Source organism: Poecile atricapillus, unplaced genomic scaffold, assembly GCF_030490865.1.
Source record: "Poecile atricapillus isolate bPoeAtr1 unplaced genomic scaffold, bPoeAtr1.hap1 scaffold_358, whole genome shotgun sequence".
Taxonomy (NCBI): Eukaryota; Metazoa; Chordata; class Aves; order Passeriformes; family Paridae; genus Poecile; species Poecile atricapillus.
The window spans coordinates 6,517-32,537 of NW_026709153.1; the positions used below are offsets into that span (position 1 = coordinate 6,517).

At 37.2% G+C, this 26,021-nt stretch overlaps 1 protein-coding gene across 1 annotated transcript; it reads left to right on the plus strand.

Annotated features, from left to right (window-relative positions):
- Nucleotides 1-26,016, plus strand: LOC131574495 (dnaJ homolog subfamily C member 1-like; the record flags this gene model as incomplete). The annotated part of the gene is made up of 4 exons (XM_058828966.1): nt 1-309; nt 12,344-12,463; nt 25,090-25,138; nt 25,574-26,016. Coding segments are annotated over 4 exons (921 nt in total), but the record flags the coding sequence as incomplete, so codon positions are not given.
- Nucleotides 26,017-26,021: the final 5 nt, after the last annotated feature.

Sequence of the window (26,021 nt, forward strand, 5' to 3'; positions counted from 1 at the left end):
TTGATAAATGACCTGCACCTTGACCCAAATTCAGCTGTTCTAACAGGGCTTTGTGGCTCAGGATACAGGAATGGTTGCAAATGTGAATGTCTCTCTGAACATCAGGAATGCTCTTCTTTTGAGAGTGGCAGACCACTGGCGCAGGTAGCCCAGAGAGGTTGTGGAATCCACCTCCTTGGAGACCAATATTCAAAAACTGGTCATGATCCTTTGCAGCTGGCTCTAGTGGACCTGCTTGAGCCAAGTGTTGGACCAGATGATGTCCAGAGGTGCCTTCCAGCCTCAACTGCTCTTCAGTTCTGTACTGTAGTAAGTGGTGTGTATTTACTTGTGGACTTTAATCCTAGTCTTAAAACAATTCCAGGGTGATGTCAGTTTTAGTTGACTGTAAGAAAGTATTTGGAGAGAAACATCTTATTCATCAGATATAAGTGATGTCTTGTATCTTCCTGATCAAGTAAAACCGAAATAGAAGTGATTCTTCGAAACACCTCCAGTTTAAAAAAAAACAGGGGTAGAAAATTCATTAGTTCATTTAGGTTTCTGATACTGTTTGAGGACTATGTAGGGAGTAATTATTCTCTAACTTTAAATGAGAACATTCATGGTCTAACAGCCTCTTTTTTTGGTTGTGTGTCCTTTTCATATGTGCTCATTTTATCTGTGTTTTGTAGAATTGTATTTTTTATCTGTAATCTCTTTGGGCCTTTGTGATCATGAAGGGCTTTAGCATTTAAGTGAAGTCAACCAGTATGTTCTGCCACTTAAAAGGGGTGACAATAACATTTTTAGGATGTAGACATCCATGGAAGATTTTCCTTTTTTATAAGGTAGTAAAAAAAAGAAAAAATATGAATAATTTTTTTCAGAAACACATAAATCACTGAGGAAGTACATTTTTATTAAAATTATCATTACTTGGTGTAGGAAATTTAACCAGTTTGATAGGTTATACCAATAAGCAAGAAATTTTTTGTATTTCTTATGGAGGTAGATCTGCAGACTGTTTTATTGCTAGGAGAGCTTTACTTAAAATCTGGTATTTGTGCTGTTGCAACCACCAGCAGCATTTGTAGATGCTGGTAATCTCCTGTAGTTTTAAGGAGATACCACCAAAAACTTCTTCCCCAGAACTTCTAGATACAAACCATTTCTTTTGGTACTTCATAATTCTTCAGTGGCTGTACTGAGGCTGGATGCCAGGTCCTTACCCAGTCACTCTTTCAATCCTTATTCTCAACACAACTGGCTCAGAAAGACAAATTGGTGGCACAGACAAAATAGACTTGACTGTGAAAAATTTTAATTTATTGCCAGGTGAAATAGAGTTGGATTGTGAGAAATCAAGACAAAACCTAGAACACCTTTTTTCCACTCACCTTGAAGTTGAAGGTTCAATTTAACTCCTTTCCCAATTCTTCTCCGTCTTCCCTGGTCCCAGTGGCCCGGAGTGTTGGGGTAGGAAGCATTTGGTCAGTCTGTAACAGTTCCTCACTGCCACTCCTTCCTTCTCACACTTTTTCCTGCTGCAGTGTGGGTCTGTTCCACAGGCTGCCAAGGAGTCTCTGCTCTGCTTTCACCTTGGTGCCTGCAGGGCTGTTCCTCACACTTCTCCTCTCACTGCTGGGCAGCACTTTGCCCTTTCCTAAATACAATGCCACCAGAGGTTTCCAGAGGTGCCACCAGCTTGGCTCACGGGCTCAGCTGTGTCCTGCAGTGAGTCTGCAGTGCCCAACACAGGGTAGCCCCTTACCTCCTTTCAGAGAGGCTGCCTTGGCTACCAAAATTCCACCCACAGTCTGCTGAATTCTCACTTTTTCTGTCATATTTCTAAAGATTTTTGCAACAAAATACTAGGTGTTTACATTCTTTCACCCTGTTTATCCAAGGTGATGTAGCTTGAACCAGATGACTTCATATCAATGACTAGGCATTAAAAAGTCATAGTTTTTGAGCACTTTTAGCTCTACTGACAAGAAAATATTTTTATTAAAATAATATAAAGTTGTTTTTGAGATATTCTTATTCTGCAAAACCTAAGATTTACTACTTAGCTGTGTCTTCCTCTACACATTATTGATGAAATAGAGCATTTTTAAAATCAGTATTAAAAACTCCTCTTGGCTCTGAATTCTTGAAGTAGGAATAAATAATGAGTAGGAAAAGGGAAGGAAAATCAACTCTGAATGGTTTTTTTGTCATTTAGAGACTTACATAAAAAGTGTAAAATAGTTATAAAGAAAATCTAGAAATTACTGAAGGGATGGAAATGGTGTCTACTGATACTTGGAGAGGGACCTTTAGGGGGCAAAATACTTGTTATTAAATGTTGGCTTGGTCTGGGAGGAAGACAGAGAAAGGCCAATAGCCAGAAGTGAAAGGTAGAGATGTTTGAATGAATGTAGGATAACAGCACTCATCTTGTGAGTATACAGCACATCTTGTGCTTCATTTTCAAGTCTCTGTCTGCCACCTTTTCTGTAGGATGTCTGATTAATACTTCAGTATTGTTTCAGCTTTCCAAGTATTTGCAACTTTCTGAATATAGTCATAAAATTTAAAAAAAAGTCTTACTGCTCCATGTAGGTGATTCTTAACTTGACTTATATTTAATTATCCTTCTCCTCCCCTGATTTTTGTCTGTCTTTTTGAACATAGATTCTTCAGTCTTAAGGTATGGCTTCTTCCAAATCTAGAAATACCCTAGCAGCACCAAATAATGCTGTTGAAGGTGGTGGTGGAAGAATCTCTTATTCATTACGGCTTCCTGCTGAGGTTAAGATACATGTGAGAGAGAGAGAGAGAGAGAGAGAGGCACATCTTAGGAATGAGAGAGCTGAAAAGTAATTACTTTTTGACCTGCATTAGCTGTGAAGTATACTTGTAAATAAATATTTTAGTTGTTGTTTCTGAATAGATAGCAACTGGTTTTGTTTTCCCGAAAATGTATGGAAACTGTGATATTGGAATTTTATGTTTATGGATGTATTTGCATTTTGGTTTGTAATATGCTTAAACTCTCAGAGTTGAATTTTGGTGGGATTTTTTTGATGGGAGGATTGATTTTTTGGTTTTGTTTGTTTGTTTCAATGCTTACAGATCAGCATATAGTTTGAAGGTAAAAGAAAATTGTCAAAATTGTGAACAACTAATATGGTAGTCAGAGGAGGAATATAACCATTTTACTGGAATTAAATTATTCTTGTCTCAGACTAAAAAGTGAAGATAGCTGCTTTGAGGGGCCAGTGTGGTGAAGAGCTTCAGAAAGGGAAAGGCTTATGCAAATCCAGAATAAGGCAAGCCCAAGAACAAAAAATTACAGCTTTTTATTTTCCAAAGAAATAGAGAAAGGAACGCTATCAAGGATTTTGATGGAATACTGAATGATCAACATATAAAGCAGTTTCTAGAAGATGCTAGGGCCAAAAGTCCTTTTCACCTATGTTTACTACAAGGAGGTTTAGAGGCCTTTGACATCATGTGTGGAAGACAAGTGAGAGGGGAATGTCTTAGACTGAAGTGTTCATCTGAGGATGATAAATAACAAATTGCTTGGAACAATGGTCTTCACCATTCGTTGACCTGAAAAGAACTCTAATATCAAATCCATTTAATACTGCTGTTAATATTTTAGCAATTACTTAAATGAGCCTTGAAATGAAAGATAGAAATAGAATACCAATTTTTGAGTTTACTTGATCATTCTGGGAAGTACAGACTAGTTAGCATGAATTCCATGTAATTTTTTGAAGTTATGAAATGAATGGTACTGTTAGGAGTGCCAATTTAAAAATAATAGTAAGAAGTCAGTGTGAATTTAAAGAAAAGTTATGCTTTACTATTAGAGCTTTACAATGCACTTGGATTTTATAAAGGTTTTGACAGGTTCTGTCAGCAACACTTCTTACAGACACAAAGTAATGTTAAGATGGAAAGGAAAATCTTTAGAGTAATGCTTGTCAAGAACAGGAAACAGATACATTTTTGTTACTGCAAAATGTTACTAGAGAAGTTTATATAAATCTGCAAGGATCTGTTCAGTACTGGAAATGGACTATAGTGCAGTGAGTTGCAAGGGGTAACAGAGTTATTCAGGGTAGCACTAATTGATATGTCTCTGAAATCCTCATTCTTAAAAAGGCAAGGTGTAAAAAAATCTCTCTAAGGAGGTACTATCTTTGTCTATGGACTCTCTTCAGCTGTGGGTTTAGAAGGTAAAGAAATCACATGGCTTCCTGGTAGTGAGGTTTTTGGTAGGTTTTATTTTTTAATGTGTTTTTTTTCCCCTTCTTCCTCCTATATTATATCTGAAGCTGTAGAGCACAACAGAAATATATGGGACAGAGAAATGAAAAGGCAGCAGGGTATGGTAAGAAGTGAGAAACTGAATGTGTACAAAGCCAGCTTATGATGTTGATTTAGAGCAAAAACAGGATGAGAAGAGTGGGCAACTTCATCATTGGCTTTGTAACCAACTGGATTAGACTTTGTGCTTAGGAAATCACTAATCCGTGTTGGGGACAGTAGTGAGGAAGGAAATAATCTCTATCTTAAAACATTTGCTGCTGCATGTGGTAGAGGGCCTGATACTGAGGCAGATGAAACTTCGTGCTTCTGTTCTTAGGTTCTCACTCTTCTCTAAGAGGTGTTGTCTACTTAAGTATATTGTTTAATATTTTAATGCTTTTAATGCCAAAGGCATTCCTGTCCAAGAATAGTATAAACAAAAAATGGTTAGGTTATTATTTTGACAACTTTGTAAGAGAAGACAGTTACTTATATCTTCATGTTTACATGTAGTTGCTTTGAAAAATTCTAAAATTAATGTTATTTTAAACCTCTGTAATATATTGCTTAAGATTAAATTATTTAAGTTACTGGGACCAGAGGATGTGCAACACAGAGTTCAAAGAAAATTTAAGGATTAAATAATTCAAGTAACTGTTTATATTCATGGGTGCCTGGGGACTGAAATGGCAAATGTGTCATTCTGCATATTTATTAAGTTGTCTGTGGAATTCAAGGACCTTTACTGGCCTGTACTTTCAACAACTGTTTAGAGAAAACTAACAAAGAACTGATACAAGGAGAAGAATTTGTGAGCATCAGGTAAATATGACCTGCAGGGAGTGCTGAATATTGCTTCTATAATGGGAAGTCCTGCCTTAAACCCTTCGTGCTTCATAGGAAAATTAACAAATATGCAGGGAGAAAGCGATTTGATTGATAATGTCTGCTTGATTTTCCAGAAGGGTTTAACAAGGCTTGTAGGCTTCTAAGGAAGGAAAAAAGTTGTGGATTAAGAGAAAAGCTATTTCCCGGACAAATAATTAATTAAAAGATGGGAAATGGAGGGTAGAAACAAATATCTCTTTCAATAGGGCAAGGTTAGCAGTGCAGTTTGGCTGAATTTCTGCTAGGAATTTTGCTGTTCAATGTATTCATATAGTGAAGATGCTAATATGGTAAAAAGATGATTCTTGAGGTGAGAGAGTTTATCAATATTAGTATTGTGTGGAACAGTGAACAGGAGAACAAATACTGAAGAAGTGCAGAGTGATCTTAGGAGTTTGACTGCTTGAGCAATAAAATAGCAGAAGAATTTCCCAGTATATAAATTCAAAGTGATGCAAAGGTTGATATAGTGGATGACTGTCCAAATTTCATGCACAAGAAAATGAGCTCTGAGCTGACCTTGATCCTTGAGGAGTTATCAGTGCTGTCTTCACTGAAAACATCTGCTCAGAGTCATTCCAAAAGCCTGGAATTTCTAGGAAAAAAAAAGGAGAAACCATTTCTAGCAATGCAAATTGTTAGAAATTATTAAGAAAATAATAAAGTGCAAAACAGAAGAATAATTTTTCCCCTGTATAGCTTACAGTTGATCCTGCTCTGTGCAGTTTGGTACCTCATTTCAAAGAGGTTGGTTACAATGGAATTGGTTTAGAAAAAGGCATTGTGGGAAGTGTTATGTGTAACATGGCTTTACAGCTGAGTATATCAGAATTTTTTAGCCAGAAAGAGACAACTTACAGAGGAATACTCTTGAGTATTGATACTCTTGAGGGGTATTTTGAACAAATTTGTAAGTGACATGGAAGTCAGTAGATGCAGACTATTTGGAGGTGACTCTGAAAGCCAAGAGCCAGATGTCATCAAAGCTAGTGGGAGCTAGGTTCAAACACAAAATAAGCTGAATTCTTGTATAGTAGTAGCAGATATGTGCAGCTCCTCATGAACATGATGTTGCAAATCCAGAAAGTTTACATAGTTTCATGGGAAACTGGAAAAAACCTGAAAAACAGATTGAGATAAATAAATTTAAATAGATAAAATATATCAGGCTAGAGAAATTACTTGAGATGAAAATAATTAGTTGGGAGAATATTAGGGGAAGCATAGGTAACCTATATGCTTGCCTTCATCTAACTCCTGTATGTGCATATGATCCCTGTTTTTTCAGAGAAGGGTGGGACTGAAAAGAGTGAATGATAAACATGATTTTTCTTGTTATCACAAAGTTTGCTGCTGCTGCACTCCCTGAACACAAATGATGAGCTTACTGACCTGCTCTGACTATTGCTCTGAAACAGCATAGCTGTCTTTGTTTTTGTTGGCTCACCTAATAAAAACAGTTCTAGTGAAAGTTGAATGTGAATAAGAGCTTTGAAGGACCAAAGGGTTATTTATATAGGAACATGTGGCTTTGAATATGAGTTCAGATCATTAATACCCTTTAGTTGATCTTGAGAGCTTCACAACAGATCTTTAGAACTGGGGCAAGACTCTTTGTATTCAGCAACAGCTAGATCACAATGCCAAATGTGTATCAGACTAGGTAAAACAAGACTGACTTCAAACTTCTTGCAAGTAAAGCAAGAAATTGTAACAATATAGAAGAATATTGTAATAAAAATAAGATGAGCAAAAAATGAAATCAGGAAAACGTTTACATTCTGTTCCTAGTTACTAGACCAAAACATCACCATCTTGTAGGTTAAATGTTTCCTGATTTGCAAAATTGTCCACAGTTTTATTAAGACACTTGGTCTAAAAATACTTGTACAGGTATTTTTAAATAGATGCTGCCTCATATTTTATTTGCAAGATCATGGACCAGACGTGCTCAAAATCAGTGAATCACCAAAATTAAATGAAGTATAGCGCGAAGTTCTAAATAGATTGAAACATTAGCCAAACTTCCATACCACTGTTACTTTAATTGAATATACAGTATATTGATGACAGGAAGAAATTATCTAAAGCTAAAATTTAATCTAGAAAAATGAAATTATCTCAATGTCAAGGTACTGTAAATGACTCGGAAAGTTTCCTTAAAAACTCTCAAATATCAGCCACTTTTCCATTTTATCAATAAAAGCATATATAGTTCTATACTTATTAACAGGATTAAATGAGTCAGACTTATCTCGACAAGAAGTGCTTTGTTGTCTAAAAACTTGCTTTTAATGTAATTGAAAATAGTGTTGCTCATATTTTAAAAAATCCTAATAGTGTAAAACTGTCACGCTGAAAGAAGTGGGATGGAATTGCCAAGTGCAGATGCACGTGTAAGAGTGATGCTGAACAATAAACCACATTCATATTTCTTTTCTATAGAAGGTGCATAGTGGTTTGGGTGAACTAATCCCTCAATACTGCCAGCTATGTGTGATAAATCATACTAAAGGATTATTATTTATGAGAATGCTATGATTTTTTTTTATACCTACACTTGTAACTTATTTTCATTTTAAAGACTTTAGACCATAACTCTGTACTTTTAATTTTATATTCAGTATGGGGAGTTAATCCCAGAATGGGGCTTTTTGGATGCAAAATCTGAATGCTTGTGTAGTAACAACAGCTGTCCCCTCACCATGTGGTGTCTTCCATTGCTTTACTGTAGAGATGAATTTTGGCCCAGTGTTTCAGTAATATTGGACACACATGGTTTTAGGTGACAAAGCAGTATGTTTATGCATTCATTTGACTCTCGCAGTTACAGTTGGCTACAGATTAGAACAGGGAGAATACATTCACACCATGACCACCCTCGTAGCTGCTTGTAGTACTTGGATCACAGTAGGCGCTGTTGCATCTAAAGACACAATTAACTGTTGCTGAGGAATTGCAAATTCACAAAAGCTCCTTTACAGCTTTTGCTGTTGAGAGTGGATTTTCTAAAAAAAAAAAAAAAAAAAAGCTTTTTCAGAGATTTTCCAAATTTATAAATGTTTTAGATCTTTGTATTCTAAAATTATTGTCTTGAAATAAGATTAAGAAATTGATATTTTAATGCAGCTAATGAATTTGTGTGTACTGAATTAGCTGTGTAAATAAATACAGATCTACAGAATTATTTTAGTTCTATCCATTATTTAGAAAGATAACCTCACGAATTCTGTAATATTTGCAAGTGGTTAGTAAAACTGTGGGCACAAATCAAAGCTTACAAAAAAGTCTGAAAATAAAACTTAGCAGAAAGCTTTTGATATCTGTATATCACTGAAAAGATCATCTTGATTTCCATGTGTAATTGCTTAGATATGCTTTGGATATGGTAAGAGAGTATAGCTGTGAATGTAGCTGTGACTCTATTTTGAAAAACCCCACAAACAAACAAAACCACCAAGTTTTAGTACAAATTAAATAGAAAATTACAGTAAACCGCCTATTAACCCTAATTTTGAAGTATGAAATTTGGCTGATTTTTAAACAAAAGGCTTTTGACCAGAACTTTTTAAAAGAATTCATAATTTAAATTACAATGATATAATTTTTTATAAGTGGAACATTAAACACTGGAAATAATTTTTTACAAAAATCCCTGAGACATATTTTCATATAAAATATCTATGTGGAGTATAATGCAATAAAATATATAGTATATTAATTTGTTTAAACCAGTAAAAGTAATAAGGCTATTTTGCAACATGGAGAATTTTGTGTTTCTCTTTTTTCTTCTTTTATGTAATTTTTTCTGTAGGCCAGGGTGTAATTGTGTAATGCAAGCAATGTATGTGTGAGATCTCTCACATACATACACATTACTTAAGTGTCTTGTGTTTGAATCATCAGAGATAATTAATTTTGTTCTTGTATTAAAAACTATGAATGTTTGAGGCTTTCAGCATTGAATAAAGGACTACATGGATCCAAACCAGGACGATTGATAAAATCCTTGCTACTATTGGCTATTATTTACTGTCTTTTAAGTGGCAGGTTGTATTTATGCCAATTTATCTGCTTCAGGGAACACTCTTGATAGCAGAACAAAGTGAATAAAAGTAGTTTGCTTTGCAAATGAATGCAAATGGTGAAGCCTTTCGGGAAGCCCTTTAACGGGAGCAATGCACTTTGATTATGAGTGAAGCTGCCATTTGGACGTGGTGAAAAGAGCACGCTTGAACCATTGATTGGGGGAGACAGTAAAAAGTCAGGAAGGGCCCCGTTAAGCTTGCAGTGCGGCGGGCGGATGTCAGTGTGGTTAGAGCACAGTGGGAGAATGACAGGCAGGATTAGTGTCAGGGAGAAGCTTTGCTGTAGTTGTGGAGATGGTCCCTGGGGTCACTCACCTCTGACTGTTGTTCTGTGCTGATGGCTCTGTAATGCAAACCACTTGATATGTGCCTGTTCATTATCGGAAATGGTGATTAGAAGAGGTATGTCATAAAGAATTCCTTAAAAATAAATAAAATGGCAAACTACTGATCATAACAAAGATTTGGCTCTGCAGTCATTGCCAAAGATGCTGCAAATGTCAAAGACGGTTACTGCATTTTGCCTTCTGAGGCAACCGCGATTTCATGCCTTAAACTGCTCTAATTGTTCCTTGCTTTGTTCACTTTTATTTGGCCGTTATGAAGACAGTCATTGTTAACAGCTTGGCATGTAGAGTAAAACATTTTTATATCTTTTGGTTATTGGGTAGTAGAAGCATCCGGTCTGGTTTTGTGGCATAACTGCATTTTAGGAAGGGGGGAGGGATGTTGTTTAATCATCATGATGGAATATTAGAGTCAATGGATTTCATTCCTGGTTCATGCTAGAGTGCTAAAACAACACAGGATGGTAACAGTGACAAAAAGCTAAGTGTTCTATTTAATTTAGAGGCTTTTTTAATATGTCAAAATGGAGATATTTTCTGTGTCTTCGCTGAAAAAATATTAGGCAATTAAGTAAATGTTTAAAATTTTGTGTCTTAAACTGGGACTTAATAATGGAATATTCAGGTTAGAAAAGGCTGTTTTTAGATCATTGACTCTAAACATTAATCCAGCACTATGAAGACCACCAAGTGTAACATCCACATGGTCTTTTAAATACCTCCAGGGATGGCGATTCCACCACGTCCCTGGGCAACCTGTTAAAATGCTCTAAAACCATTTTGGTGAAGAAACTTTTCCTAATATGCAATATAAAGCTCCTGTGGCACAGCTTGATGCCATTTCCTCTTCCCTTAGATCTTATTACCGTAATAAGAGTCCTCATCTTGCCACAGCTTCCCATCTCAGGTAATTTAGAGAGCAATAAGGTCTCCTCTGAGCTCCTTTTCTCCAGGCTAAACATCCCCAGCTCCCTCAGCTGCTCCTCATCAGATTTGTGCTCCAGACCCTTCACCACCTCCATTGCCCTTCTCTGGACTCTCTCCAGTACCTCAATGTCCTTCCTGAACTGAGGGGCCCGGAACTGAACACAGAACTCCAGGTGTGACCTCACCAGTGCCGAGTACAGGGGGATGGTCACTGCCCTGGTCCTGCTGGCCACACTGTTGCTGATCCAGGCCAGGATGCCATTGGCCTCTTGGCCACCTGGGCACTGCTGGCTGATGTTCAGCTGCTGTTGAGCAGCACCCCCAAGTCCTTTCCCAACTTGCATCTTTGCAGCCACTCTGCCCCAGCCTGTAGCACTGCAGGGGTTGTTGTGAGCCAAGGGCAGGACCAGGCACGGGGACATGGCCTTGTTGAACCTCAGACCTCTGGCCTCTGCCCATCAATGCAGCCTGTCCAGATCCCCTGCAGAGCCTTCCTGCCCTCCAGCAGGTCAACACTCCCACCCAACTCAGTGTGTCTGCAGACTGACTGAGGGGGCCCTGGATCCCCTCATGTGGATCATTGCTGAAGATACTGAACAGAGCTGGTGCCAGCCCTGAGCCCTGGGGAGCACCAGTGGATGTGATTCCAATCACCAGCACCCTCTGGGCCCAGCCATCCCAACAGTTCTCTACCTGTCCTACAGAGCACCTGGCCAAGTCATGAGCAGCCAGTTTGTGCAGGAGATGCTGTGGGAAATGGTGTCAGAGGCTTTCCTGAAGTCCAGGTAGGCACAGGCGGAGCCTTTCACTCATCCACTAAGTGGGTCAACTTTTCATAGAAGAGGAGATGAGGTCAGTGAAACAGGACCTGTCTTTCACAAACCTGTGATGGCTGGGCCCAATTCCCTGGTTGTTGTGCATGTGCCATGTGATGGCACTCAAGAGGATCTGCTCTGTGACCTTCCCTGGCACCTAGGTCAGACTGATAGCTCTATAGTTCCCTGGATCTTCCTTCTAACCCTTCTTCTAGTTGGGTATTACATTAGGAAACCTCTTGAACTGGGACCTCCCCAGTCAGCTGGGTGTGCTGGTAAATGTTTGAAAGGGACTCAGTGAGCAGCATTTCCTTCAGTTCCCTTGGGTGGATCCCATTCAGCCCCATGGACTTGTGTCTGTCAGGTCACTGACAATTTTTGCTTGGATTATGGTGGCTTCATTGTGCTGTCTTCCAGGTTAGGGACTGGGTATATGGAGACCAATGATCTTTCCATTAAAGACTGAGGCAAGGGGGAGGTATGAAGTACCTCAGCCTTTTCCTTATTCTGTGTCATTGTTTCTGTCTGTGTCTAGTAAAGGATGGAGATTCTCCTTAGCTCTCCTTTTGTTTCTTATGGATTTGCAGAAACATTTTTCGTTGTCTTTAGTCAGATTAAGTTCTTCTCAGGCTTGGGCCCATCTTATTTTTGCATAACCCCATAATCTAATAAAAGTATTGTTGACTATTATCTTTACCGCCTTTTATAGTGTTGTGTTATGTATGTTGCATTAAAGTTAATAGAAATTAAATGTGTTAGTCTACATAATAGACAGCGTGCAATTTTTGAGTGTTCAGTATTTTTAGTATCTTACTGTTGGTCTGTTGTTTTTATCCATTTTCATCAACAAGACAGAGAGAATATACCCAGATTTTTATTTCTTTTTTACATTATTAGATTAATTTGTTTAAACATTTTTTTGTCCGTATATTACCTTGCAAATAAATGTCCAATATTCCAGAGTAATGAATGTTTTACAAATGTTTTACAGGCACCTGAATGGACAGAGGAGGACCTGAGCCAGCTGACAAGAAGTATGGTTAAGTTCCCAGGGGGGACCCCCGGTCGATGGGAAAAGATTGCTCACGAATTGGGTCGATCAGTGGCAGATGTGAGTTCACTCAGATTTGCATTGTGTAGAGGATGACAAACCAGAACAAGACAGGCAGTGTAGAAGGCAGACATATATGGGGGCCGACATTGTCTTTTGAGAGAAGCTACAATCCTTTTAGGACCTGGAAGTGAACCATTAACTAACTATGCAAGCAGCAGCTGGCAGCCAGTCTCTCCCTCCACAATTAACAGCTGTAACTGATCAGCTGGATGGGGAATTCTGGTGCTTACAAACTTCAGCTACTGTAACCTAAAACAGAAAAACAATGCGCTGCAGGTTTTGTAGCAACCTCCTTTCACTGCAAGTGAATGTTTGTGTGACTTGGTTAAAGATTACATCTCTGTTTCAAGCCAGTCCTTAAAAAAATGCATATGAGCTAATGGTGTTTGGACAGGTGGTTTCCATTAATTAAGCAGAAATATCTTTACAGATTTTAAAATGAGTAATGTGTATGATACTATTTCAGTGCCTTTTTCAGTATCATAGCATGCTTAAAAATTGTATTATGTAAAATAATTGTACTTGTTAATTCATATATTATAGTATGTACCAGATACCAATGTTTTTTAAGTGTTATGATCTTAAAACCCTTTGGGGCTAGGCTGTAAAAGACTTTTCCTTTTCAAGCAATAGATCACTAGAACATGATGTAGTGTCTGCTGAGGACCATTTGAAAGCCCTTTCAGCTGACCCTATTTTATAGGCTCTGTAGGGGTTAATGAGAATAATGTTTAAATCTTTTCATGTACATTTTGAGATTAGATGTTCTTTATTTATCATGTTTCAGGAATTACCTTAAATAATGGGAAACAAAGCCACTGACTACACTGAAATATTATAGTCTTCTGGGAAACATGTGTACTTCTTAAATTTTTTTTCATTGTTGATATAATCACAAAAAGATCTTTTTAGAACTTATTTTAAAGTTTTAATGCACCTATACTGTTCTGATACATATACTAAAAAAATAAGTCTTTTGCATTATTCTAATTTTACAACAATACATTATGTGCAAAATAGTGAATGTAAGCAAGAAGTTACTAACCTGCTAATCAAATTAAATTAGGTTTTTTAAGGTTTATTGTGTTCAGTATTATTATATTTCTTGAAGTATTCATACTACTGGACTGGAGTGATTTTATTAAAAAGATACTACTTTTACTGATACTAACAGCAAAAATATTTCACATATTGTTAGTATGTTGGTGGTACACAGTGTTCATGGCAAAGAGCTTTTGAGATTGGTTTGGAAAATTTGATTATCTTGATACACATAGTATGGACATGTGGAATGGTTCTATATCCATCCATCAGAAAATTAACACTATCTTCAGACTACCTTTTGCACCCACTGTCTGCATTATTCCTTGACTTGTGTGTATTAAGAATCCTTTGCATAATATATTTGGCCATCATACTTGCATACATCCAGTACTGGAAAATGAAATACGAAGCTCACTTGTTTCTTCCATTAGATGAGAGGTCCTCAGAAACCTGCTGTTTTATTTCAGTGAGTAGGAAAGCAAAAGGAAAGAAATGTGATTGTTCCAAGAGCTGCCATTTTCTTGTATGGTATGGGAAAAAAAAAAAAAAGGGGATTGGGTGGAAAAAAACGAAAAAAAAAAAAAAGAATTTCTGGGATTTTATGTGTGGAGAAAGGTCGAGTGTAATCCTTTTTACTTCTAGTAACTTCCAACTATATGATTAATGCAATTGTTCTCCACACAAGTTTTTACTTTTCTAAAAATTTTCAACTGCTAGGTCAGGTTTCCTGACACAAAGTAATTATTAGAGTTTCTGCTACTTTTATAATTGCATTATACAGAATTGCAGTAATTAGGTATTTTGAGGAAAAAACCCGAATGTTTTACAAAATGAATGTTTTAAACAGAAGCTTAATGGAAACTTCTTTGGGTCTCAGATTGTTACTGCATCAGTAATAGAAATGGTGAAGCTGGAAACTACTTCAGATATTTCCATTCAGTAAGATTTCAGTATTCAATAAGATGTACAATTTATCCTGTCTATTTCTTGAAGATAACATAGAATCTAAATTTATAGCAAGGATTCTTATTTTGTTTTGGCATCACCATAATTAGATAAATGTTATGGTAAAGCTGCAGGAGAAACTTCTGAGTTGTTAAACTTTGTGTGTGGTAAAAAAGGTGTTTGCATGTGCAGGCAGCGTTTGCTGCCCAAACAGCTGTTCCTGGCTTCTGCTGGGAGCAGAGCAATGAGAGAAGTTCTGGTGTACAAGGTGCTGCTTTGAAACAGCTTCTGTAGCAGAGGTTGGGAATGCCTTGCTTACAGCTGGTTTAACAGGAATCGTGCCAGAGAGGGTTTGAATTATGCATTATCTAGCAAATGTACTAGGTCTTAAAAAAGAAAAGCATTCAAGAACGATTTTGAATTTGGTTTTCTAACATTTCCTAATGTAGGAAATACTTTTGAGATTGGTGTCTGCTTCTTTCTTCTCCTCCAATCCAGAGCAGTGAGGCTTGGTTTTCGTTTCACAGATCATTATGATATAAAGAATTGATAAGGTACAATGTACTTGTTTCTGAGTGATTTTATGCATTCAAACCTTATTTAACAGTAGATTAATAGTTATTAATAAAAATAGGTCAGAGTAATCCAGCCCAAAATGCTGTCTCCACTGTTGCTTGTCTCAAAGCTTACTTTCTCAGAAAAATTTAAAAAAAAAAAAAAAATTAAAAAAAACCTCAAAACTTTTTAAAGAATAAACTGAAACCATTAATTTATATCAGAAGAGCATCAGTGAAATTCACTCCCTCTAACCACCCAAAAGAAAAATTCTATGTTGTCTTAAATTTATTATTTTTTAAAGAAATAAATTCCTACTACATCCAACTGTGTTTCCACTTGCAATTTTTAAGCAGTGTGAAGCAGCAACTTGAGGAGAGTGTTCTTGACTTTTTTAACTTTTCAGCTTCATGGTGTTGTTTGAACTTACTATATCCTTAGCTTGTGTGTAGTTTTCAGTATTGCACTTATACATGTGGTTTGATAGGAGTCCAGGTGAGAATAATAGGTTCCTTTTAAAATGTTGTCTACAAGGGAAGATTGTGAAGGAATTCATGTTGTTGAACTAAAAAAAAAAAAAAAAAAAAAAGAACTGAGAATGTAAGTATTCAACTACATAAAAAGAAAACCATTATGAGGAAGGGTCTTGTCCACTGTATTAGTTTTACAGGGCAAGAAGTTACTGCATCCAATTTAATCAGAGGCTGCAGAGTTAGACTCTGAAGGACAAAGAACTACAATGGAGATGATAAAGCAGTGGAATAAGCTGCTGTGGAGTCTCCATATTTGTGGATCTTTAAAAACAGGTTACACAAACATCTGCAAGAAACATCAATATAGTGCCTCTGCCTGAGGTTAGGTCCTTCTCTTCATATGGTCTGTGATTACACTAGCAAGTGCAAGCTATCTGGGAGGAAACAAAGCCTTCCCTACAATTGGAAGCATGTGTGAATTCACTTTTAAAATGTAGAATTAAAGCCAGATAGTCACCATAGTTGGTCAGTAATCATTGCATATACCTTAGCTTGACTTCTTAAATTCAGTAATTTCTAATAGTGTTCCTTCAGCTTTCTTGTCAGCTGCTATTCCTTGTCCACATAAGTACATCCACCCAGTGTGATGCAGGCTGCTGGGAAAGTGGCAGCCAAAATTCAGCAATAAACAGCTACATCCATGCCTCTGAGCTCATTCAGCTCTACTGTTTCTATTTATGCTGCCTCATGTGATGTCAGCATAAATATCTTTGCAGCATATTCCTGTGCTTTTCACTTCATAGCTAGGGTAGGCTTGCAGCCGTGGTACAGGCGTACTGTAAGAAAGGTTACTACTTTAACTTCTGTCATGGTAAATGTAGGACATGTTTATCTTGTCTCTCTTCGGGAAGACATCTTTTAACAGCCAATGAATAATCGACCCGAAATCGATGAGGTTAAGTTGTGCTCACTTTATCAGTATGTTTATTTATTTAAATTATTTAAATTGCTAATTGTCACTTCAATATGTGCATATAGGGAATTTAGCAATCTTTTCCTATAAAGATGGTTTTCAGCTGGCGTGGTATAATGAAATCTTATTGCTTTCACAACTGAAAGCTTTTGCAGCATTTTAAGTAATTTTTATTGCAATTGGCTGTTATTGTAAATTAGGTTTTCAAGTATTTTGATTATAAAAGGGAAATGGAGTTCAGTTAACTCTAATCAGGATTCCTGCCTGCTGACCTGGTTACCTGTACCACTGCTCTCTGTCATCCTCCAAACATCTGTTCTTTGACCCATTTTCCTTGCTGAATTTGTTGCTCCAGGGTTAGTTCTCATTCCTGTCTGCCAATACTTAAGGAAATAATTGACCTTTTAAAACAAAATAAAAAAGTTATGTTTGAATTTCTTAAGCACTGTGAACACTCTACAACACGGTATAAATAATGAATGGAGTGGAGTTGCAATACTAGTATTTCTGCAAAAATTACATTGTTTGATTTGACAAATGCTAAGCCTTATGAAGATTTATAATAATGATTGTCAGCTTTTGTTGAATTCAAAAATCGAGAAAAAAGCACTTAGATGTGAAATTATAGAAGTATATTGTACTTGACAATACCAACCTTTATAGATAAAAAGTTTAAAAAAAATATTTGCTGAAAGGCATAAATTAATTTCAGTAACTACAAAGGACGTTCAAATTGTAAAAATAATAGAGGAAGTAAAAGCTGTCTGGCATGCCAAACAGACTTTAATGTGATTATTAGGTACAGGTTTTTTAAATTAAAGGCAAAGAGATCTCAGATTTCATACTTGTGAAGTAATATCATTCACTTGTCTTATAGGATTTAAACTGATTCTGTTTGCTCCTGCAGTCACTAATCTCATGCATTTGTGTTGCAAAAACAGACTGATTGGGATTTGCTGCCTGTATAGAAGAACAGTGAGGTAGACAGCAAAACAATAGCCAGGTGGCAGACATTCTGAATTACCATGAAACCTAAAAGCATAAGGTTTGGGGGAGGGAGGGTGCTTATTTTGTGATATCTCTTGTATGCCCAAGCAACACTTTCAGCCTGTAAGTCTCTGACTGTGTGAGTTCATACTCATTACACTTTATATGCCATTGTAAAATAGATTTCTTATTTTTGACAAATGCAAGCTCATTACTTTGCCAACAAGAAAACATCTATATGAGAAGTGGTCCATATGTAAAAGCTCATGAATTTATTATGTCTTTTGCTTCTGGAGATTAACTGTTTTCCTAAGACTGCTTTACATTTCATTTTGTGTACTGTGTCCATGTTAACTCAGTTACAGTGCAATCCAGTTGTGGATATTCTGAGACACTCACCCTTAGCAGTTTGCATATATTTATGTAATCAATAGTTCTCCCAGTTGCTTATTGAAATATAAAGACCTAGATCGAGGTCCAAGAGAGGTTATGAATATCTAAGATGGGGTTTAGATAATATATAGGTCATGTGGATCCCTCAATCTGAGAGTGAAGTCTTCAAAACACCTGTCCAATCCCACAGACACATCAGAGTGACTCTGTTGATACTTGGAGGGAGGAAAAGGTGGTTGCTGTTGACAGCACTCTCACTATACAGTTTTGTTCTGTGCACTCCTACACTTGCCCCTGCCATTTCTACTGGATTGGGCAGTACAATGCCCCTTTTAAACAAAATGACTTTTTGTCTCATAAAATTTTCTTTCTTCTCCCTTAAATTTTTTTTCACAGAAGGCAGTGGGACAGAAATTTTTGGTCCAAATAGGTGGCTTGTGAAGGGGTTAAGCCAGTGATGCTGCAACTTTTTATAGAGTGCTGTAAATTAATGTAATATCTCAGCTCACAGTGAGTTGGGTTTGAATTTCATTGCAGAATTCAAATTTCTGACTGTCAAAAAAAGTTAATGCATTTTGTATCATCAGTAACAAATTAAGATGTCCAAGTAGTTCTTGCAGTGGGCATTTGAGTCAAACTCCTCTCCTGCATGAGTGCCTATAGGCTCTCTCATGATTCTCTCATGGATTTTAACTGACAAAAACCAAGCACAGTATGAAGTCTCCAGCATTATCTCAATTCTAATTGCAAAACTCTTCGTGTCTTGAAAAAAAAAGGATCAGTTCTTTTGCTGCTTTAAATTAACTGTTTGGGGACTTAAACTGGAGAAAGTTCTACATCTGGTGATTTAGGTCAAATTTGCCTTTTTTGCAGGCCACATCTTAAACTACCACATAATTAAACTTATAGTTGTTCTGGGGATTTCTGTTTCAGTGACAAAGTTCAGAATCACATATGACTTCAAAGCCCATAAGCATAAGAAAACTGTATTGTTGCTGGCTGCAACTGGTGGTTCTAAGCAAATTCAGTTAAATTTTTAACATGTTTTGTAGTTCTTTCAAGAATGTTGTCCTTAAAATACTCATTTTCTGTGTTAGTATCAATTTTAACCTACACAGTGGCTAGAGATTAGTTACATTACCAACTTTTGGGAAAGCTTGTAACACTCTACTAAACTGTTACAAGCAGTGCCAAAACAAAGGTAGATCTAATTTGAAATACTTATTTCAAATGATCTTCTAAGTTGCAAATGAGAATACTTGGAAATGTGGAGAATGATTTGGCTCAATGCCTCAGGATTTGAAGTTTCCCCAATCTGGTGAAACTGAAAGACCATTTTAGCAGCTCTTTTAGTGTCTAAAAGGAAAGGCAGTGTACAAAGCAACAAATTTTGAGTTGCATGGAAATAAAAGAATGGGTCATTTTTGTTTTCTGACTTGTGTCAAACAGAGCTTGATACAGTTGTGGCTGATATGAAAAAAAAAAGCTGTTTAGATCTAGACTGGAAGAAAATTCAGTGCAGCAGGTAGTATTTTGGTTTTAAGGGGAGAACTTTAAATTTGGCAAGTTATTCTGTGTGGTTCTGGATGGTTAGATCTGTAAAAACCTCCTACTTTGACAAAGCCAGGAAGGCATTAAAATCCTTCTGTATCTGGCTTTCCCTAGTAAGAAAAAATGTGATTACAACTCAGCCTCAAAGATACAAGAAATTCCTTATTGCTTCATAATAATCTGAACTATTCACAGGATTTCTTCACATTAATTTTTTTTTCCATAATTCCACACATCTTGGCATTTTTTCATGACATAACTAGATGGGGAGCATGCAGGAAGATAACTGGGTGCAGAAGACTGCTACTGGGAGAGCAAATTTCTAATAGTTAATGCTGAGAAGCCGTGACCTCTTTAGTAAATACTCAGAGAACTTCTGCTCAGGAAGATGCTGAGAGTAATAAAAAATGTTTCCAGACCCTTCGGTGTTCAGTACCACCATAACGTCATCCTTCTTTGCAAGTTTATATACATTTGGAATGCCAAGTGATGTAGATTTTCTTCCTCTACAAATCCCACATTATTTTCTTAAAATATCATTAGAACCCGAGAGTTTTGTACTTCTGTGGTTATCTGCTGCAATCCCAATCACAATACTGTCCTAGAGAAGGAAGGTAGGTTGTTGCCCCACAGAAGATTCCCAGGAGGCAGCGAATGGTGAAGGCTTCAATGGCAAATTGGAGTGTGCCCTGTGGAGCTGGGCTGGGAGTGGTGCTGGAGGGCTCAGCTGAGCTGCTGGGCCCGTGGCTGCTGCTATGAGAATGGGGAATTGCTCTTCATCTTCTGCAAAAGCGTTCTGTCTCTCTGTTAAGCACCAGCAGCTTCACTGTACCTGACTTTATAGGGTTTTCCCTCTAGGTCTGTCACAGTTTTGTGCTTTTTTTGTCTGCCTTCCCTGAAGGGTGAAAAGTAGCCTCTCATTCATGTGATAGCAAAATTTGCTTTTGCCTGTGCATCTGAGAGTTTTTTAAGCTGATTCTGAATTTTTTTTTTCCTATGTATCTCTGAAGTATGAATTGTCCCATCTGAATGAGGTGGCAGGTGTCCAGGGTAATAAGAGATTTAACATCTGGATGGTCATGATGAGAAATGTTTTTACTGCTAGGTGACTTGTTAAGTAGCAACTAGTCTTTGTGATCTGGACTAATTGTTAGCAGTACAGGAGGAAACCAGCTCTGTCTGGCTTTCATCACATAAAATCATCCCACTAATCCCACTTGCTTTCGATAGAATCTTTTTATAGCTGAAGAGCTATTGAAGCTGAGTCCAGAAGGGAGTTCTCAGAAGCAAATTGTTCCTGTGGTTTCTTTCTGTAGGTCCCATAGTAAGATAGTTTGATTTCTACTCCAGCGATCTGATTGCTTGCATAGAGTTTTTTTTGTCATCTTTATCTGTCTAAGGAAATCTGTTTCACTGTGCATGATATTACCTGACTTTATTTGTGACTTCTGTTATCCCTGGTGGACTGCAACATTTAAAGTTGATTCCTGTAAAATAATGCAGTATGTCTGTTCAGTACAAATACTTGCAGGAATATGAGATCTTTTGTCTTCTGTTTTAAATCAATTTCACAGTCTTGATCCTTATTATTTAAGGTGTCCCCAGACCCAGGATTTCTTAAGGGGGTTGGCTAATACTCTGGTGAAAGCTATTGTCAATAACAGCAGGCTTTTAACACACCTTCTCACAGTCAGGATAAAACTCATAATTTAATATACATGAAAACTGTTATTTTAAAGCATTATACAGGAACAAATAGCAATAATAACTACAGGAGAGTATTCTACAACTGCTTCATACTTTAAATAAGTTTTTCCAAGTATATGTTAACTAGTGAAAAGGTAATGATATCATATGAGCAAGCTATGCTACAGAATTGCGTAGAGAGAGCAATGGAGCAACTGATGTTGCATAACTTCGTGAATTTTTTATGAATCAGTTAGGAACTAGCTAGTAAATAACACTATTCACCCCTGGAGCGGAAATTTAAATTGATATTAAGGATGTCAAAAAGCTTGGAGGAACGGGCAACAGAAGAGTCTGCAGATTTGAGTGGCAAGAACAATGATTAAACTCCAACAGATCAAATTGAAATACAATTTCATATGTTCCATAGGCTGGATTCCTAATAATCCTCAGCAGTTTAATACTGACATGTTAACGATTTTTGCCCTGTGTCAGCATCTGGAATGACAATGACAGTTGAGGCTGATGGACACATAAATCTGAAGCCTAAATAAGTGATACCTGAACTCTCAGTGAAAAGAGCTGGAGTAAACGTGAACTGTACATAGCACCTGGAAAAGGACTTGCAAACATCCATATGAAGAAGAAAGCTGACAAAAATAATAATAGACAAATAATCTTCCCCTGTAACCTGTGAATGATGATAGTAAAGCTGTGGGAAATTTGATGAGTTGTCAAACTTATGTCAACTGTAGGTGCTTGTTCAGTGTTTGAAATAGTAGATTTTCAGTATCTAAACCATACACACAGTTGTTATTTCCAGCTTACCTGGTGATTGTTCAAATTGAAAGTCCATCAAAATATGAACAGATATCATAAAGCCTTCAAAACACAGTCTTGGAAATATTAGATGTGATGAATGGAGTAACTTACTGCAAGTGTTATATCTGGGTTCACCAAGCTATAATGACTGAGGTTGGCCAGCATAAGATAGCCTATGGAAATACTTACTCCTGATTTTTTTGCATGTAAGGGGGAAATATGAAAGGCAGTCAGGATCTGGGAATAAACCAAAATCTTTCACTGTTCAAATGGAGAGGGATGGTTTAGATTCTAGTCCAATTAGATGTAATATGCAGCAGAATTTATATCTATTATGGGACACATACACTAACAGAATTTGGGGACACCTGTCTTGTAGAGGAAACTGAAATTCAGCTGATTTTCATCTCTTCCAAAGCAAAGTTTGTGTTGCACATGTAGTCTCAGCTTGAAAGATAAAGTGATGATTGCTGACCTCTGAAAACATCAGAGGTTCAACAGAGAGAAAAGTGAACTCAGTTGGCACTGAAGAAGTAGCTCGTGGTACATGTCTTTGCTGGCAATTCATTCTGCTCTATTTTATTCAGGGAATCTTTCTGCTCTCTTTTTCTTACCTTTGTGTCCTTATAAGCAGGCTGTAAATCTCTGCAAGACCTACTTTAAAGATAGCAATATGGTTTAGGGAGTTTTCTGGAATACATGAAGATAGATAGGGCCTTGTCATATTTACAATGAATCCACTGCGTCATTGCAGGAAGCTCTAAAAGCTACTTGTTTGCATGGCAAATTCTCCCTCTTTTGAAAATAATCTATTATAATCCAGTTTATATAACATGATTTCTATTTAGAAGATGCGTAGCTGGACACCACTAAGGATCCATTCTGTTCAGCAGTCAAGAATGGTTTCTATTCCTCTCAGCCTTTTAAATCATTAGTGCTGTAGAGACACTGCTAAAGATGGAACACAAACATTTTAATATTACTTATTTTAGAATATAATTTTAAGGAAGGCAATTTCTATTAATGGGTCATGTTTTTCAAGGAAGATCCCTCTGTTGTTTCAAAATTGGGATCATGGAGATCCCAGAACTGTTAGTGCCACTTAAAATTATCTGTTCATATTACAGTATTCTGACATTTTTCTTTGAACAATTAAAACTTTATTGTGCTGCAACAGTAGAAACTGGAGTTTTCTGTGCCAGATGTCTACCTCTGGATAAAGGTTTTGGTTAATTAGAGTTGGGATTTCATTGTTCACAGAGTTTTCATTTGAACTTAATCATCCCAGAAAATGAGGCTTAATTTGTAGGGAAAATAGACCACTTTGCCTTGTTAAGTCTTGCTGTCATTTCCTTAAGGAGATCCAGCACCAGCCTATTTTTATAGCAAACTGCTGCAATTTTGTGGGCAGAAAGGTGGGTGGGAGGAACCAAACAGACCAGACTAGGAGCAGATGGTACCAAGGTATTTTAACTATTGAAGTGCTCACTTATGAATCTTGTCATAGAACAAAAATCTTGAATTTTAATATTTAATTCTTCTAACAGAATTTAATTCTTCACACAACCCTCTGGCAGGTTTGCTCTCTAGTGCTGCTGTGAGTAGGGAATAATTGTTATTGTTAACATAGGGAGCTAAAACAGCCAAAGTCTGTGCTGTGGCTCAGGAGGCCTAAATGACTCCTATTGTGGGTAAATCCTGTACAGAGGAATTCATGACTTTGTAAGTGATGTATTTTTTATGTTTGCTCTGGGCAGCATACTACCACACACCTTACAGTAAATGGATGTTAACATCTGAGGTCCCGGGTTCAGAGAGCAGGAAACACAGGGAACCCATCCTACATAGTATCAAGTTTGATTCAGTGTATTGCCTGCTCACATTTTAAGTTTGATTTGAGTGATTCTGACTACTTGATTTAATCTTCTGGCTTTTTAATTAAGTCCTTATGTTCAAAAATAAAAAAAAATAAATTTATATCTAGTATTTATAAAACATTTCAGTAATTAAGAAGATTGTGTAATTCTTTGAGTACTACATTTTAAGATTTTTTTTGTGGTACCTGAATTTGGGACTGTAGGCTGGTATCTAAAAGGAGCTACAAGAGAGCTGGAGAGGGACTTTTTACGAGTATCTGTTGTGATAGGACAAGGGGCAGTGGCTTTAAACTGACAGGAAGTAGGTTTAAATGAGATATTAAGAAGAAATTTTTTTTACCGTGAGCATGGCAAAGTACTGGAAAAGGTTGCCCAGAGAAACCACGGATGCCTGGAAGTGTTCAAGACCTGGTTGGTGAAGTGGAAGGTGTCTTCATGGCACAAGGGTTGGAACCAGATGATCCTTAAGGTCCCTTTCAACCCAAGCCATTCTAGAATTCTATGGTCGTTTTATATAGCAAAGAGGCTAAGTAATTAAACAATCTTAAAGTTAAGTGAAGCCTGGCTTGTTATCTGTAATGAAGTCTAGGAATTTGGGGAAGCTCCTTGTTCTGGGTGGGGAGGAAGCCTATTTGTTTACAAACAACAAATTTTGAAACAATCACTTTTTACTCTAAAAAATCCAAAAATGTTAAAACTAATGTTACTTTTCTCCCAGGACTGAGATTTCGGTGTACATGGAGATGTTGAATCGAGTAGCTCTCTATCCTCTGGACTATCAGTAATAATTTTTATTGCAGAACCAGGACTTAGGAGGTGTCTTTGCTGATCTTTGGCAGTCAAACTGTTACCTTTCATTTGGGGACTGAATGCCTGTCCACTTCTGTGCTTCATCATCTGGACCTAAGCGGGTTATTTTGTTCTTTTGTACAGTATTGAGAAACTAATACATAGTAGATAACTTACTTGTTCTTTTTTCCCCATCCTTGTGGTATTTTTAGGCCAGAAAATTAGGGTTTAACAAGGAAAGAAAATAAAATTTGAGTATCAACTGTGGTGTATTATGGTGATAGAAATGGGTAGCGTCATTTGTATTATTTTAATAAGCCAGGAATAGTTTAGAAAGAACAAAATCTTGAAGGTTACTTTGAGCCAGTTTGAACTCCACATATGAGCAAAGGCAACCAAAGAACAACAGCCTCACCATAATCACTGTGTCTTCAGTGTAGGTGTTTTGTGGTAAGCTAATAATGAATCTTCAATAGCTGCAGTGATACAATTTTTTAATAGTCCTTCATTTTTGTTGTTTTCATGCAGGTTACCCTGAAAGCCAAACAGGTGAAGGATTCTGTTACATATACACCAGGTGTGTGCTTATGAAAATGACTGGGTTTGGGTGATAGCTGTGCCTTTCAGAGTCTGCTCTGCAGAGAGATTTTTGCAACCTTGCCTTTGAGAAAAGAGAAGATCTTCTGGCCCTTTAGCTGCATCCTCCCAGGTTTTCTTACTCTGTTTATTGTGGGGTTTGGTCATTTGTTCAGGTTGCTCTTTTTCTTTATATCAGTGTGGGAATTTAGTAGCACTTCCCATAGATGAGATAATCTCCTAATTGGCAAAGTTCATCGCCTTGATGATCAACTGAATGTCTTGATTTCTCAATTTTGTTTTTCTTAAGCCATCAGTCCAGAGAAGCTTTTGGCCACTCTGCACTATTCTGAGAACCTTTAATTTGTGGGCTGTTCCCTGTTTGTTTGCGGGGTGTTTTGCTTTTTCAGAAGTCTAACAGCAGTGCTTCTAACAGGTGTCATTAGGCTCTCAGAGCTTAAAACACTGGCACACAATTCCAAAAATTTCAAAGTCAACGTGAATCTGCCGGATCACATAATCACCCAGCGAGAAAAGGAAGAGGAAGTGGAGGAGAAGGGGAACTACAATCTTATATCAGAGCAGATGGATATTCAGACAGATCCAAAGGAGACCATAGCAAGTGAAACTAGACACCGCAGACGAAAAATTGTCAAAGCACCTGAAACGGCTCTGCTGGCAACAAAAGAGGTACCAGAAGAGAAGGGCAGAGGGAGACGTCAGAAAGATTTTGATAACACTGAGCAAGAGGAAGAGAGTGATGATGAAAGCAGAAGAAGGGAGAAAAGCCGTGCACCAGAAGAACTGTGGACTCAAAATCAACAGAAACTTCTTGAAATGGCCTTGCAGCAGTATCCAAAGGGAACATCGGATCGCTGGGATAA